This window comes from Miscanthus floridulus, chromosome 18 (assembly GCF_019320115.1).
Source record: "Miscanthus floridulus cultivar M001 chromosome 18, ASM1932011v1, whole genome shotgun sequence".
In the NCBI taxonomy this organism is placed as follows: Eukaryota; Viridiplantae; Streptophyta; class Magnoliopsida; order Poales; family Poaceae; genus Miscanthus; species Miscanthus floridulus.
This window is the reverse complement of record NC_089597.1, coordinates 129,954,334-129,966,823: the sequence shown is the minus strand read 5'-3', so window position 1 is coordinate 129,966,823 and position 12,490 is coordinate 129,954,334. Positions and strand designations below refer to the sequence as shown.

Below are 12,490 nucleotides of genomic sequence, written 5' to 3'. Positions count from 1 at the left end.
CTTCGACTATCGAAGGAAGTTGGAATGTCTTATAATTTGAGATGGAGGGAGTAATTTTTTTCAATCTTGCCAAAATAATCTGGATTGGAAGTGGGTTTTGGAAAGATGCTCTTATTATACTACATGTGGTGGTTAACACACATGATGCGGGTCCAGGCATGATTGGATTAATTAATTATATTAAATCGAGTGAGGCCAATGAATAACCACTTGTTTAGTGTAGTGTAGTTAACTGGAGTTTCCCAGCAACTTCCCATCAAATCCAACGGCCGTAATAACGGGAATGGCAGGTAAAGCGTGTTAGGAAAACCTCCACCTTATCAATACTATATAATGATAGTTTCAAAAAAAAAAAACTATATATACTGAGATTCTGTGTTGCCTGCCCTGCACAAAGTCCAGATTTTCCCAGTTCTTGCCCAGAAAGCGCAAATCAACTTACAAGATACACAACCTCGATCGGGAGGTTGTTGGTCTCTGGTTCTCTGCAGATCGATCTCGCTAGTTGCTGCGGCGCCGGCATGGAGGGTTGGAATGGTGGCCTCGGGTCTTCTTGGAGCTACCTCCAGGAGACTGTTGGATCCAAGGTTAGCAGCTCCTCAGGTACCATAGTCTCGAGACTCTCTCCTGGCTACGCATCTAGCGGCTCTCGCCCCTCCAGTTTCTCAATGGAGGCGGCCATGCACTTTGACTCCTTGAGGATCCACGGGGACGTCAACGGCCACAACGTAGATGACTGGGAAGAAGCTGAGGAAGAAACGGGGGAGGAGCGCATGGACCGCATTAGAATCCTGGTCCAGGAATTATTCAGTGCGCCGTCGGCGAATTGCAGCACCAAACTCGGTGACATGAGTGCAGTAGTGGAGAGATGGCTCAAGGAGCTGGGCCTCGGCTGGGTTCTCAGCCACGACGATGGTGCATCTGCGTGGGAGGAAGAGGAACTCGATCGTGATTATGCATGGACCTGGATCCGGGCTCTCGACCAAATCGCGCAAACCATCTGTTTCATGAGGCCGCACTTTCCGGATTGTGGCTCCGTGGGCCTGCCCGGTATTTGTGAGGAACAAGGGAAATCTGTTCCAAATCAATACCATTTGGCGCGGTTCATCCAAGAAACCATGTTGAAAATGTTGGCTTTTGTTGACGCTGTAGTTGCTTGGGATCCCTACACGACAGAAGAATTTCTTTCAATGGATTTGGTTATGCTGCAACCATACAGTAAGCTCATTAACTTGCTGGATGTGTACGACGCTCTGTCTGAATCCTCAGACAAGATACTAATGATGTTTAATTCGCCAACATCTGTGGAAGTACAAAGGATAGAGAATGAAATGGCCATCCTTCTGTCGGCATATAAGAGCAAGTTGGGTGAGGCGATAAGGAGCATAATGGAGAAGATTAGAACCAAGTTGCTAGAGGATGGCGATACCTCGTCAACTTCTCTAAATCCACAAGGATCATCAGACATTCACAAGGCCACTCGGTCTGTAATGACATATATCAGGTTCCTATGGTTTAATTACTCGTCAGTGGATGCAGCTATAAGTGGGAAGTGTGTATCTCATATTGAAAATGTACTACCTTTGGATAACATGATCATAGAGATGGTGTCTTGTCTACGAGAAAAGCTTGCCAACATATCAGAATCATTTCCAGATCAAGGTCTCAGATTCTTATTCTTGCTCAACAATTCATACTTCCTCTTGAACTCCCAATCTTCCTACCGTCTCCAACGACCCTGGCTACCTGTCGATCTAAATGACCAAATCGAGGACTATATGGAGAGATATCTACAAGTATCATGGGCACCGTTGTTGTCATGCTTGTTCAATACTACGCCTCTTTGCTTGGGGAAAAACTACTCCCCGCTATCCAAGTTCGAGTCCGAATTTCAGAAAATGTACACCACCCAAAAGCACTGGAAGGTCTCAGATCCTGAGCTCAGGAGAAGGCTGCGCGAAGTTATCACGGACAAAATCATCCCAGGCTATACAGAATACATAGAGGATAACAAAGTTACCAACCCAAAATTCAGTCCCCAGGAGCTGAAAGCGATGCTGCAAGAGCTATTCGAAGGATGATGAATATAGAGAGTGCAACACACAACAAAAGCCACCATATGTAGATTTCCATTTGTGTTGGCTTTAGTTGAAAAACTGAAGCATTGTAATAAGCTAGACTTCATCTGGCAACTTGTATCTTCCTCATACTCCCTCGCTGCCTCATATACTTGGAACAGCCGAGAGTTGTATGTACCTTTTCCCTTGCAGGTTTACTAGCACCACTGATATTTATCTGCGGTTGTCAATTTATCTAAAACGAATTCGTGTGCAACTAAAAAACGCTTCTCAATCAAGTCCTGCCATTTTGACGCCATGCTGGACAAAACATTTGCTCCTCAATCAACAGGGGCTCCCAGACCCCAGTAATGCTAATGCCCGGCAGATCCTCTGCAGGAGCCAGGAGCAAATATATAGGCACTGCAGCTGCAGGTTTCATCACCGTAACCATCGTTATTATGTTATTGCAGTAGGAAAGGATGGAAAAAAATTTCCTTGATCGAATCCCTGCGTTGGCTTGTCTGCCACTGCACATTGAGTTACGATTACACCTATTAGTTCTACTTAAAAACTTGGTTAAATAAAATTTTAACTAAAAAGCTTAAGCTCATAGGCGAATATAGGGAATTAGCTTACAATTCAACACTAATAACCTTGCGCTAGCCAACTCAACGTCTCAACCTAGGGGGCTCGCTGAACCTTCGTATGATATATAATGTGCACGCTAGATTTATCACAAGCATTCATTTTTTCTAAATTCATGTTGCAACTCTGTTTTCACTTTCTTTTGAAAAGCGGAGGTATTCTCTTTTCCACAAAAAAAAGAGGGAATCATTAATGGCTGGACACTAATTAAATTGATACAGGCAGCAAAGTCTAAACTAGGGTGATTGCTCTAATTAATTAACATACCCCTATCAGATTTTCTCTAAGCTTTCTTCCAAGTGTCGCAAAAAAATCTCCAATTAAACACTTCCCAAATCTGCTCGATCGGATTCATTGTTTCATACTTTCATTACTCCATTGTGCCGTTGTAATAGTCGTTCTGGCACTGCAGTAAAGTGGCTACATTCACTGTCTCCTCCATGCATACGGACACACGCAACGTCCAGGTCCCAAAAATTAGCTTCGGAGGTCAGGTAGAGGAATTGGTCATGCCGGAGGTCATAGAATTGGTGCCCGACATGGCGCAGTAGTAGATTAGATGATGGGAAAGCGTTGGACACACGACGGGGTATCATGAGCGGGGGAGGGTAAACCTTCGTCCTTCTTGTTGGACCGAGCAGAGCGATATGGAGGAGTGGTTCATAGCGATGACTACCGGGGGGCACCAAGGTGGCACACTCAATAGCTATCCTGACTTTATGGCACATCTGGAAGGAGAGAAACGCTAGAGTTTTCAATGGTATTAGGAGCCTGGAGCAGGCGGTGTTCACAAGGATTAAGGATGGATGTTCTGATTGGGTTTCTGGGGTAAGGGTACTTAGTTACCTAAGGATTGCTCCAAATTCTGTGAGTAATTAGCATTGATTATTCTGGGTATCTCATATGGCGGTCTGCTGTATGAGATAGCGCCTCTCACGCATGTAAGATTACAACTCTTTATCTTGCTTATATTAATATAATGTCCGGTAACCGGATCTTTCAAAAAAAAAAGTGCAAAGAAAAGGTTATATATAAAAAAAATCTAAAATATCTTATAATTTGGAAGGGAGTAGTAGCCAAATCTTGTTGGTAAATCGTCTACCGACCAGCACATTATCATATTGCTCGTTGTGGATAACATAATGATGGGTGTGTAGAGATTATTAGATTAATTGTGCTAAATCGAGTGGTCCAATCCATGGATAAGGATAACCAATATAGTTAATTGGAGTTTCTCAGCAACTTCCTATATCAGAGTAACGTTCCTACCAAGTAGTACAACCGTACAACCATAACGCGTCTTGCAAAAATCCCCGGGAATAGCAGCCAAAGCGTGCTAGGAAAACCTCCGCTTTCTTGACCTGCAACAAGATATTCCGTCCCCTCTTCACTCGTCTGTTCTTGCCCAGAACGCGCAAATCAACTTAGAGATCTCGCTAGTTGCTGCGGCGCTGGCATGTAGGGACAGAATGGTGGCCGCGGGTCTTTGCCGTGTTCGCTTGGCTAATAAGCAATGGTTAAAAGTACTGTTAGCTGATTTGCTGTGAGAGAAAAATACTATTCGTTGACCGAAAAAGTACGGCTTATAAGCCCCAGCGAAAATTACGACTTTATTGGAGCTACCGCTAGGAGACTGTTGGATCCAACGTTAGCAGCTCTTCAGGTACCATAGCCTCTAGACTCTCAACTGCCTACGCATCCAGCGGCTCTCGCTTCTCCACTCCCTCTATAGAGGTGGCCATGCACTTTGACTCCTTGGGGATCCATGAGGAACACAAAGGCAACAGCGTCGACGACTACGACGGCGACAGCTGGGAAGAATCGGAGGAGGAGCCCAATAGAATGCCTTATGAAAAAAAGAAAGAAATGGAACACATTAGAAGCCTGGTCCAGGAATTCTTCACTGCATCAAAGTCGTGGAGAGGTGGTTCACGGAGCTGGGCGTCGGCTGGGTTCTTAGCCTCAACGGTGGTACATCTGCAGGGGAGGAACTCCATCGTCGTGCACGGAGCTGGATCCGGGCTCTCGACCAAATCACGCAAACCATCTGCTCCATGAGGCCGCTCTTTCCAGATCCAGACCGTGGATCTCTGGACCTACTGCACAGTGTTTTTCTTTTTTATGAAGAAGAACATGTGAGTGAGAGATGTATTCCGTATCAATACCATTTGGTATTGTTTATCCAAGAAACCTTATTGAAAATCCTTACTTTTGTTGACGGTGTAGATGTAGTTGCTTGGGATCCAGGTAGGATAGGAGAATTTCTTTCTATGGATCCGATTATGCTGCCACAATATGCTAAGCTCTATAACCAGCTGGCTGTACACGATGCTCTGTCTGAAGCCTCCGACAAGATCCTAACGATGTTTGATTCGCCAACCTCCGTGGAAGCACAAAGGATAGATAACGACATGGCCATCCTCCTCTCAGCATATAAGAGCAAGGTGGGCAAGGCGATAAGGAGCACAATGGAGAAGATTAGGGTGATGTTGACGGGGGTTGGTGATGACTCGTCGAGTTCTCTAAATCCACAAGGATCATCAGACATTCACAAGATCACTCGGTCCGTAATGACATACATCAGGTTCCTGTTGTCTAATTACCCGTCAGTGGATGCCGTTATACGTGCTAAGTATGTGCCTCATATTGAAATTGAACCACCTTTGGACAGCATGATCATGGAGATGGTGTCTTTTCTACAAGAAAAGATTGCCAACATATCAGAACCATTTCCAGATCAAGGTCTCAGATTCTTATTCTTGCTCAACAACTCATACCACATCCAACAGAGATTTCATTCCCGCTATTATCTCCCAGAACCCATCGTGTTGCTGGCTGACGACATCAGTCACAAAATCAAGGGCTATATGAAGACATATCTACAAGTATCACGGGCACTGCTACTTACATGCTTGTTGAATCCTACGTCTCATTGCTTGGGGAAAAACAGTTCCTCGCTGTACAAGTTTGAGTCCGAATTTCCGAAAATCTACACCAGCCAAAAGGAGTGGAAGGTCCCAGATCCTGAGCTCAGGAGAAGGCTGCGCGAAGTTATCACGGACAAAATCATTCCAGGCTATATAGAATACATAGAGGATAACAAAGTTACCCACCCAAAAATCAGTCCCCAGGAGTTGGAAGCGATGCTGCAAGAGCTATTCGAAGGATGATTAATAGAGAGTGGAAGACAGAAGACATAGTCAACGATATACATATTTCCATTTGTGCTGGCTTTAGGATGAAATGTTATAGTAGCTTCAAATGACTTGAAGCTGTCGAAAATCTGAAACATTGTGATAAGACTTCATCTGGCAACTTGTATCTTTATTTCTCACTCCCTCGCTGCCTCATATTTGACATAAATATGGAACAGCCAAGAGTTGTACCGGCACCATTGATATTTATGTGTGGGTGGTTAGTTTCTCTACCCGTTTGGATGCCCTGGTTTGGAATGGTCCTTTTTCCAGCAATTTGGTTCTAGTTCAGATTTCGAAATGAATTGAATTGGCTAGAATGTGATTCGAATCTTTTTTTTTTGTTTGGGTGTAAATGTATTTTGTTTGTACGAATCCTTTTCTGACGTTTGTACGCACCGTACAAAACATGTGCTCCTCAATCGATACAGGCTCCCAGTAATAATCCCAATGCCCGGCAGATCCTCAGCATGAGCCAGGAGCAGATAGGCACCATTTTCCTCACCATCCTTGGGAACCTATCATTATTATGTTACTGCAGTAGGAAATGGAGGATAAATTTTTTTCTTGGGAACCTATCATAATTTTGTCTAGACTTATCACAAGCATTAATTCTTGTCTAAATCCATGCTGCAACTCTGTTCTCACTTGCTTTCTAAAAGGCAGAGGTATTCTCTATTTCTCTATTAAAAAAAGGGGGAATCATTAATCGCTGGATTTTTCGGATGCATATATGCGCACTAATTAATTTGATACACGCATGCAACAAAGTCTGAACAAGATGATTTCTCTAATTAATTAATATACCCCTGTCAAATTTTCTTTAAACTTTCTTCCAAGTATAGCAAAAAAAATGTCCAATTAAGTTCTTCCCAAATCTGCTCGATCGGATTCATTGTTTCATACTTAATTTCATACATTAATAAAAGGAAAATCACTGTTGGAAATACTCCCGTTTCTTTCCCGTCGATCACCAAAGCTAAAGCCGGTGACCCCTGGCCATGGGTGCTGTTGCTGACACACCTGCAGCAGCAGTGCTGCTCCGGCTCCTGCAATTGGCTGTGTTCTTGGCCTTTGGAGTTGCAGCTGTTTGCCCTGCCGCGCAGGCCTCCACGGTTCATCGCTACCATTTCCTCGTAAGCACTAGTATTTCATCCAATCTACGACGTTCCTGTATATATTTCTGTTGGTGTCAAATTTCATTGACCTTTCAGTCCTCCATATGATGTGTCAAATTTCATGGTTTCCTTTTTGTTTTCTTTGAAAAAATAGTAGTAGTAGTAGATATTGTTACAAGATATCCTTCTTCATGGTTTGTTGGTGGGTAGTGATCTTAGTTGTAGCTTTGAATTAGCAGTCAAACTTGTATTTTGTGACCATGTTGATGTTCAAAAAATGTCTCCTCTTTTGTTCTCCAAAACAAGGGTGTGTTGTTCTTGTTCATGACTTTGGTGTCGTTGTAATTCTCTTCTTCCTATCTTTCTCTGGATTTCATCATGAAGAAGGAAATGCAAATCATACCTGGAAACAAATGGTTTCTTGTTCTAGAGAGATGTACTACCAGCTGCCTCTTGCTAGCATGATCGCGTGGTTACTCTGTTTTGGTTGGCAGGTAAAGAGGGTTAGCGTCACCAGGCTGTGCCGGCAGAAGAGCATCCTCACCGTGAACGGCCAGTTCCCCGGCCCGACCATCCGCGCCCGCAAGGGCGACGTCGTCGTCGTGAACGTCCGCAACCATGGCGACAGGAACATCACCATCCACTGGTACGTACAGATAATCAGCCAGCCGAGAATCGTTCATGGCGTCGTCGGCGTTCATGCAAGCGCTGATGCTGATGCTGTTATGCGCGTGCAGGCACGGCGTGGACCAGCCGCGGAACCCGTGGTCCGACGGGCCGGAGTACATCACGCAGTGCCCCATCCAGCCCGGCGCCTCCTTCGCCTACCGGGTCATCCTCTCCCAGGAGGAGGGCACGCTGTGGTGGCACGCGCACACCGGCTTCGACCGCGCCACCGTGCAAGGCGCCATCGTCATCCGCCCCAGCCGCGGCACCACCTTCCCCTTCCAGTTCCAGAAGAAGCCGCGCGTCGAGGAGTTGCCGCCGATCATCCTTGGTACGTACTTACCTCGTCGGAGACCGACCGGGTCACGATTGATCTCGTTCGTTCGGTTCCTCTGTACACGGTGCACGGAATGCCGCCGGCCGACGCACTCGCGAGTTTACATGCAGGCGAGTGGTGGCGGGACGACGACGTGAACGACCTGCTCGAGGAGACCAAGCGAACCGGGCGCGACGTCATGCCGTCGGACGCCAACACCATCAACGGCGAGCCGGGCGACCTGTTCCCGTGTTCCTCGCGCGGCACCACCGTCGTCGCCGTGGAGCGCGGCAAGACGTACCTGCTCCGGCTGATCAACGCGGGGCTCACCAACCATATGTTCTTCGCCGTCGCGGGACACCGCCTGACGGTGGTGGCCACGGACGCGCGCTACACGAAGCCGTTCGCCACCGACCACGTGATGGTGGCGCCGGGGCAGACCGTGGACGCGCTCCTGGACGCCGACGACCGCGGCGCCGGAGGCCGGTGCCGGTACTACATGGCGGCGAGGACGTTCGCGTCCGACACCACCGTCCCTTTCAACAACAGCACCTCCACGGCCGTCCTGGAGTACACACGGACACTGCGGCGCCGGGGCACGCCAAGACGACGACCGCCCGTCTTCCCCGTTGCCACCCTGCCGGCCGTGAACGACATCGGGGCGGCGGCGGCGTACACGACGAGGCTCCGGTCCCTGGCGAGCGAGGAGCACCCGGTGGACGTGCCGGCGCGCGTGGACGAGCGCCTGGTGGTGACGATGGCCGTGAACCTGCTCCCCTGCGCGGCGAACACGACCTGCAGCGGCCCCGGCGGCGCCCGCCTCGCGGCCAGCCTGAACAACGCCAGCTTCGTGAACCCGTCCGCCGCCGACGTCCTCCGCGCCTATTACTACCGCCGCTTTCGCTCCGCGCGCGGCGTGTACGAGGCCGACTTCCCCGACCACCCGCCGTCCGCGTTCAACTTCACTGACCCCGGCGTCCGGGCGTCCGGGCTCGTAGGCGCGGCCACGGAGCGGGGCACCAGGGTCAAGGTGCTGGAGTACGGCGCCGCCGTCGAGGTGGTGTTCCAGGACACGGCCGTGCTCGGCATGACGAGTCACCCCATGCACCTGCACGGGTTCAGCTTCTACGTCGTGGGGAGCGGGCTCGGCAACTTCGACGAGCGGAGGGACCCCGCCGGATACAACCTCGCCGACCCGCCGCTGCAGAACACGGTCGCCGTGCCCAAAGCTGGCTGGGCCGCCATACGGTTCCGCGCGAACAACCCCGGTGAGTGAGCGACCTGGCCGCCGGCCATGGATTTTTACAGAGTGATTATTGTGGGAGTGACTTGTGCTTGTTCAATTCAGGGGTGTGGTTCGTGCATTGCCACTTTGATCGCCACATGGTGTGGGGAATGGACACTGTGTTCATCGTGAAAGATGGCAAGGCTCCTGATGCCAAGATGATGCGGCCTCCTTGGAACATGCCTCAGTGTTGAGCTGATGAAACGAACAGGGCATGACTGACAATGTTTGGTCTCATGACTGTTTCTTTTTATGACATTGTTGGCAACAAGATCAAGTAGAGTTGTCTGTTGCATTTTCAAGAAAAAAAAAACTCATATTCTTTCAATCAAAAAGAAATTTAGTTTCAGAGATAAAACCCAGGTTTAGTTTTGGGTTCAGAAGAAAAACAAAACCGAGCAAAGAAATGCAAATTGTTAGCTTCAACCTTCTTTCTCCTCTATCCTGGCCTACACTCGCTCATTTTGCAGAAAACCACAAATGGTACTAGCATGTTAAACATCTAAAGTGACTTTAGATCACAACGGGCACAATGTCTGATTGCCTGCACTACTGCACATTTTTGTCTTGGCATTGTTGGAACTTAAAACATCGCAAGAAGATACAAACTGTACTTTTATTGGCATGTTCATAATACGTATCAGAAATGAAGATACAAACTGTACTTTTATTGGCATGTTCATAATACGTATCAGAAATTCAGAATTCATAATTGACTTTCATCAGTCACCCACCACCGAGTAATATCATCTCATCCACATCGATCAGAAAAATTTTATCCTACCCCATAAACCTACAATGAATGATCTTCTATGCATCTGAACTCTGAACCGAAACGGAGCAGTATCTATGTCTGTACTGTACACAATAACAATTCAGTCACCGGTGGTGTCAGACAAGCGCTGCGGCCAGCAGCAGCAGCAGGTAGAGGCCTGCCACTCCCAGCGCGCCGGCGCCGGCGGCGGCGTTGCGCGAGCCGACCGACCTCGGCAGCGGCGCGGCACCGGGGTACCCGTTGCCGCTGCCGTCGTTCTGCCGTGGCGTGATCTTGGTCGGCCCCGCCGCCGGGGCCGGGCTCGGGCTCCCGTCCGGCGCGTCCGCCGCCCTCGCGTTCTTGTAGCCTGCAAGCGGCACGAGAGGAGCTTGGTGTCAGTTGGTGCAAGAATTCGTCGTGACATGAGAGAGAGGTCAGAGGTGCGCGATCTTACAGTCGAACTTCTCCCAGCCCAGGACGGACCTCTCCCGGTCGAAGACGACTTTGAGCCCGGTCATGAAGTTCTCTGCACGCGCATGAAGTTCACTGTCAGTCAAGTCCACCCAAGCAAAGCAAGAAGAAACGATGGCGAACGCGGGGGGGCTTGGCTTACGGCCGATGATGTTGAGGTTGATGCCGAGGTCATTCTTCACGATCGCCAGGCAGTAACCGACGGCACGGCGGGTGGCCGTGTTGAAGAAGATGATGATCGGCCGGGTGACCGGGAACAGGGCTCCGCCCTTGGCCGTCAGGCTCACGTCCGGGATCAGCACCTCTGTCTGGTTAGGGCTGCAGCTCGATCACAACCATGGCAGATGAGATTGAGAAGAAGATGCAAAACAATCACTAATAGAGACTTTGTTTCTAGAAAGTGGAACAGCAGAAATTGGAGATCCTGTTGTTTACTACCTGACTCTGTAGCAGTACTCAAAGGGAAAAGGGTCTGCAGAGCCGCTGCTGAAATTGGCTCTCCTCTCGCGGACCAGCGAGTTGAACTGCATGCACGCACGCACTCGAAGCAGACACATGAGAAACTTGAGAAAAGAAATCGATCACATTCATTCGATGAGCGTGCACAGAGGGAAAGGGAAGGGACTCACGTTGGTGGCGAGCTCCGTGTACTCCGGGTCGCTGAGGTACGTGTAGGATGTGCCGGAGTCTATGACGGCGGCGAACTCCGCCGCCACCGACCTGGTCTCGACGTTGATGGACGTGAAGCTCACGTTGTACACTTTGCTCCGGCCGGTGAAGGGCGTCTCGCCCTGGCCACGGCTGCCGGCGTCGCCGAAGTTGATGCGGCCGACGCCGTCGTCGCCGAAGCACATGGAGAAGCTGTCGGACGCGACGAGGCCGCTGGCGGCGAGCACGCTGGGCACGGACACCTTGTCCCTGCCGAGCCCCATCAGGCCGTCGAAGGCGACGCCGTCCAGGAAATCGCCCGTCTGCACCTGCCCGCACCCGAACACGACGGGCGCCTGCAGGGCCTCCCCGGCGGCGGCGGCGGCGCCCGGGCGCTCCCGGGTGAGGTGGAGCACGTCCTGCACCAGCACCCCGGAGGTGGAGGTATTGGCGGACACGTACCGGACCACGTACGGGCAGCTGCCGTTGGTCGCGGCGGAGCAGGCGTTGGGACGGTCGCACAGCGCGTTGTCGCACGTCACCTGCTTGCTCGTCGACGACCCCCGCGGGCTGTAGGGGCGGAGCCGCGTCGCGGCCTGCCCGGTGACGTTGGCGATGGACGCGCACTGCTTGCAGTCGCACGGCACCCAGAAGAGGTTGCTGCCGGTGTCCAGCGCCACCAGGAACGTCGCGTTCGGCGTGCCCAGCTCCACCACCGCGTAGTACAGCCTGCAATTGCAAAACGGATCGGTTCAAGCTTTTGTTTCGTTTTGCTTTGGGGGGAAAATCCACGAGAGGTACGCACGATCCGATGTATTGTACGGTGTCGTTGCCGGCGGCGAAGGTGAGCAGCCCGTCGGCGCCGCCTGCGAGGGCGCGGCGGGCGAGGTGGGCGCGATCTTGGCGGGACAGTGCGGAGTAGTACTCCGGCGAGCCTCGGGCTGGCCACTCCTGCGCAGCGAAGGGGTGGCCCCGGGCCTCCGCCCACTGCCGGACCACCGGGGAGAAGCGGTGGTGGAGGTCGAACCCGACGCTGGACGCGTCCCCGGCGGCGACAAGGAACGCTGTGACGATGGGTGGTTCGAGTTATCCTGAGCCATGACGTGGAGCACGGCTGGCCGGCTGCACGGGGAGGCGTGCAGGGGCGGCAAGAAAGGTGGTCCGGGGTGGTGGTTTATGGAGCCTACCGAGGCCGACATGTTTAGATGGCGGGAGGGGATGGGAGGAAGAGGACCGGCGGGCACAAGTCCAAGTCTCCGGTGCTCGATGTTGCCGGCGTCAACGGTCCGGAGCGCGGAGTGAGAAACTCAGGACGGAGTCGGCGTGGCGTGGC

At 50.8% G+C, this 12,490-nt stretch overlaps 4 protein-coding genes across 4 annotated transcripts; 3 read left to right on the top strand and 1 right to left on the bottom strand.

Annotated features, from left to right (window-relative positions):
* The first annotated feature begins 521 nt into the window (after window positions 1–521).
* Window positions 522–2,081, top strand: LOC136524670 (exocyst complex component EXO70C1-like). Its single transcript, XM_066517947.1, has one exon. It carries the CDS (start codon window positions 522–524, stop codon window positions 2,079–2,081), a length of 1,560 nt encoding a protein of 519 aa, XP_066374044.1.
* Window positions 2,082–5,116: 3,035 nt separating this feature from the next.
* Window positions 5,117–5,875, top strand: LOC136524669 (exocyst complex component EXO70A3-like). Its single transcript, XM_066517946.1, has one exon. The coding sequence runs from the start codon at window positions 5,117–5,119 to the stop codon at window positions 5,873–5,875; it is 759 nt and encodes a 252-aa protein (XP_066374043.1).
* A 1,025-nt stretch (window positions 5,876–6,900) lies between these two features.
* Window positions 6,901–9,478, top strand: LOC136524086 (putative laccase-9). Its single transcript, XM_066517561.1, has 5 exons — window positions 6,901–7,035; window positions 7,512–7,663; window positions 7,755–8,014; window positions 8,131–9,267; window positions 9,348–9,478. The coding sequence occupies exons 1-5, from the start codon at window positions 6,901–6,903 to the stop codon at window positions 9,476–9,478; spliced, it is 1,815 nt and encodes a 604-aa protein (XP_066373658.1).
* Window positions 9,479–9,882: 404 nt separating this feature from the next.
* Window positions 9,883–12,243, bottom strand: LOC136521604 (aspartyl protease family protein 1-like; the record flags this gene model as incomplete). The annotated part of the gene is made up of 6 exons (XM_066515352.1): window positions 9,883–10,405; window positions 10,493–10,564; window positions 10,652–10,827; window positions 10,948–11,033; window positions 11,139–11,886; window positions 11,963–12,243. Coding segments are annotated over 6 exons (1,593 nt in total), but the record flags the coding sequence as incomplete, so codon positions are not given.
* Window positions 12,244–12,490: the final 247 nt, after the last annotated feature.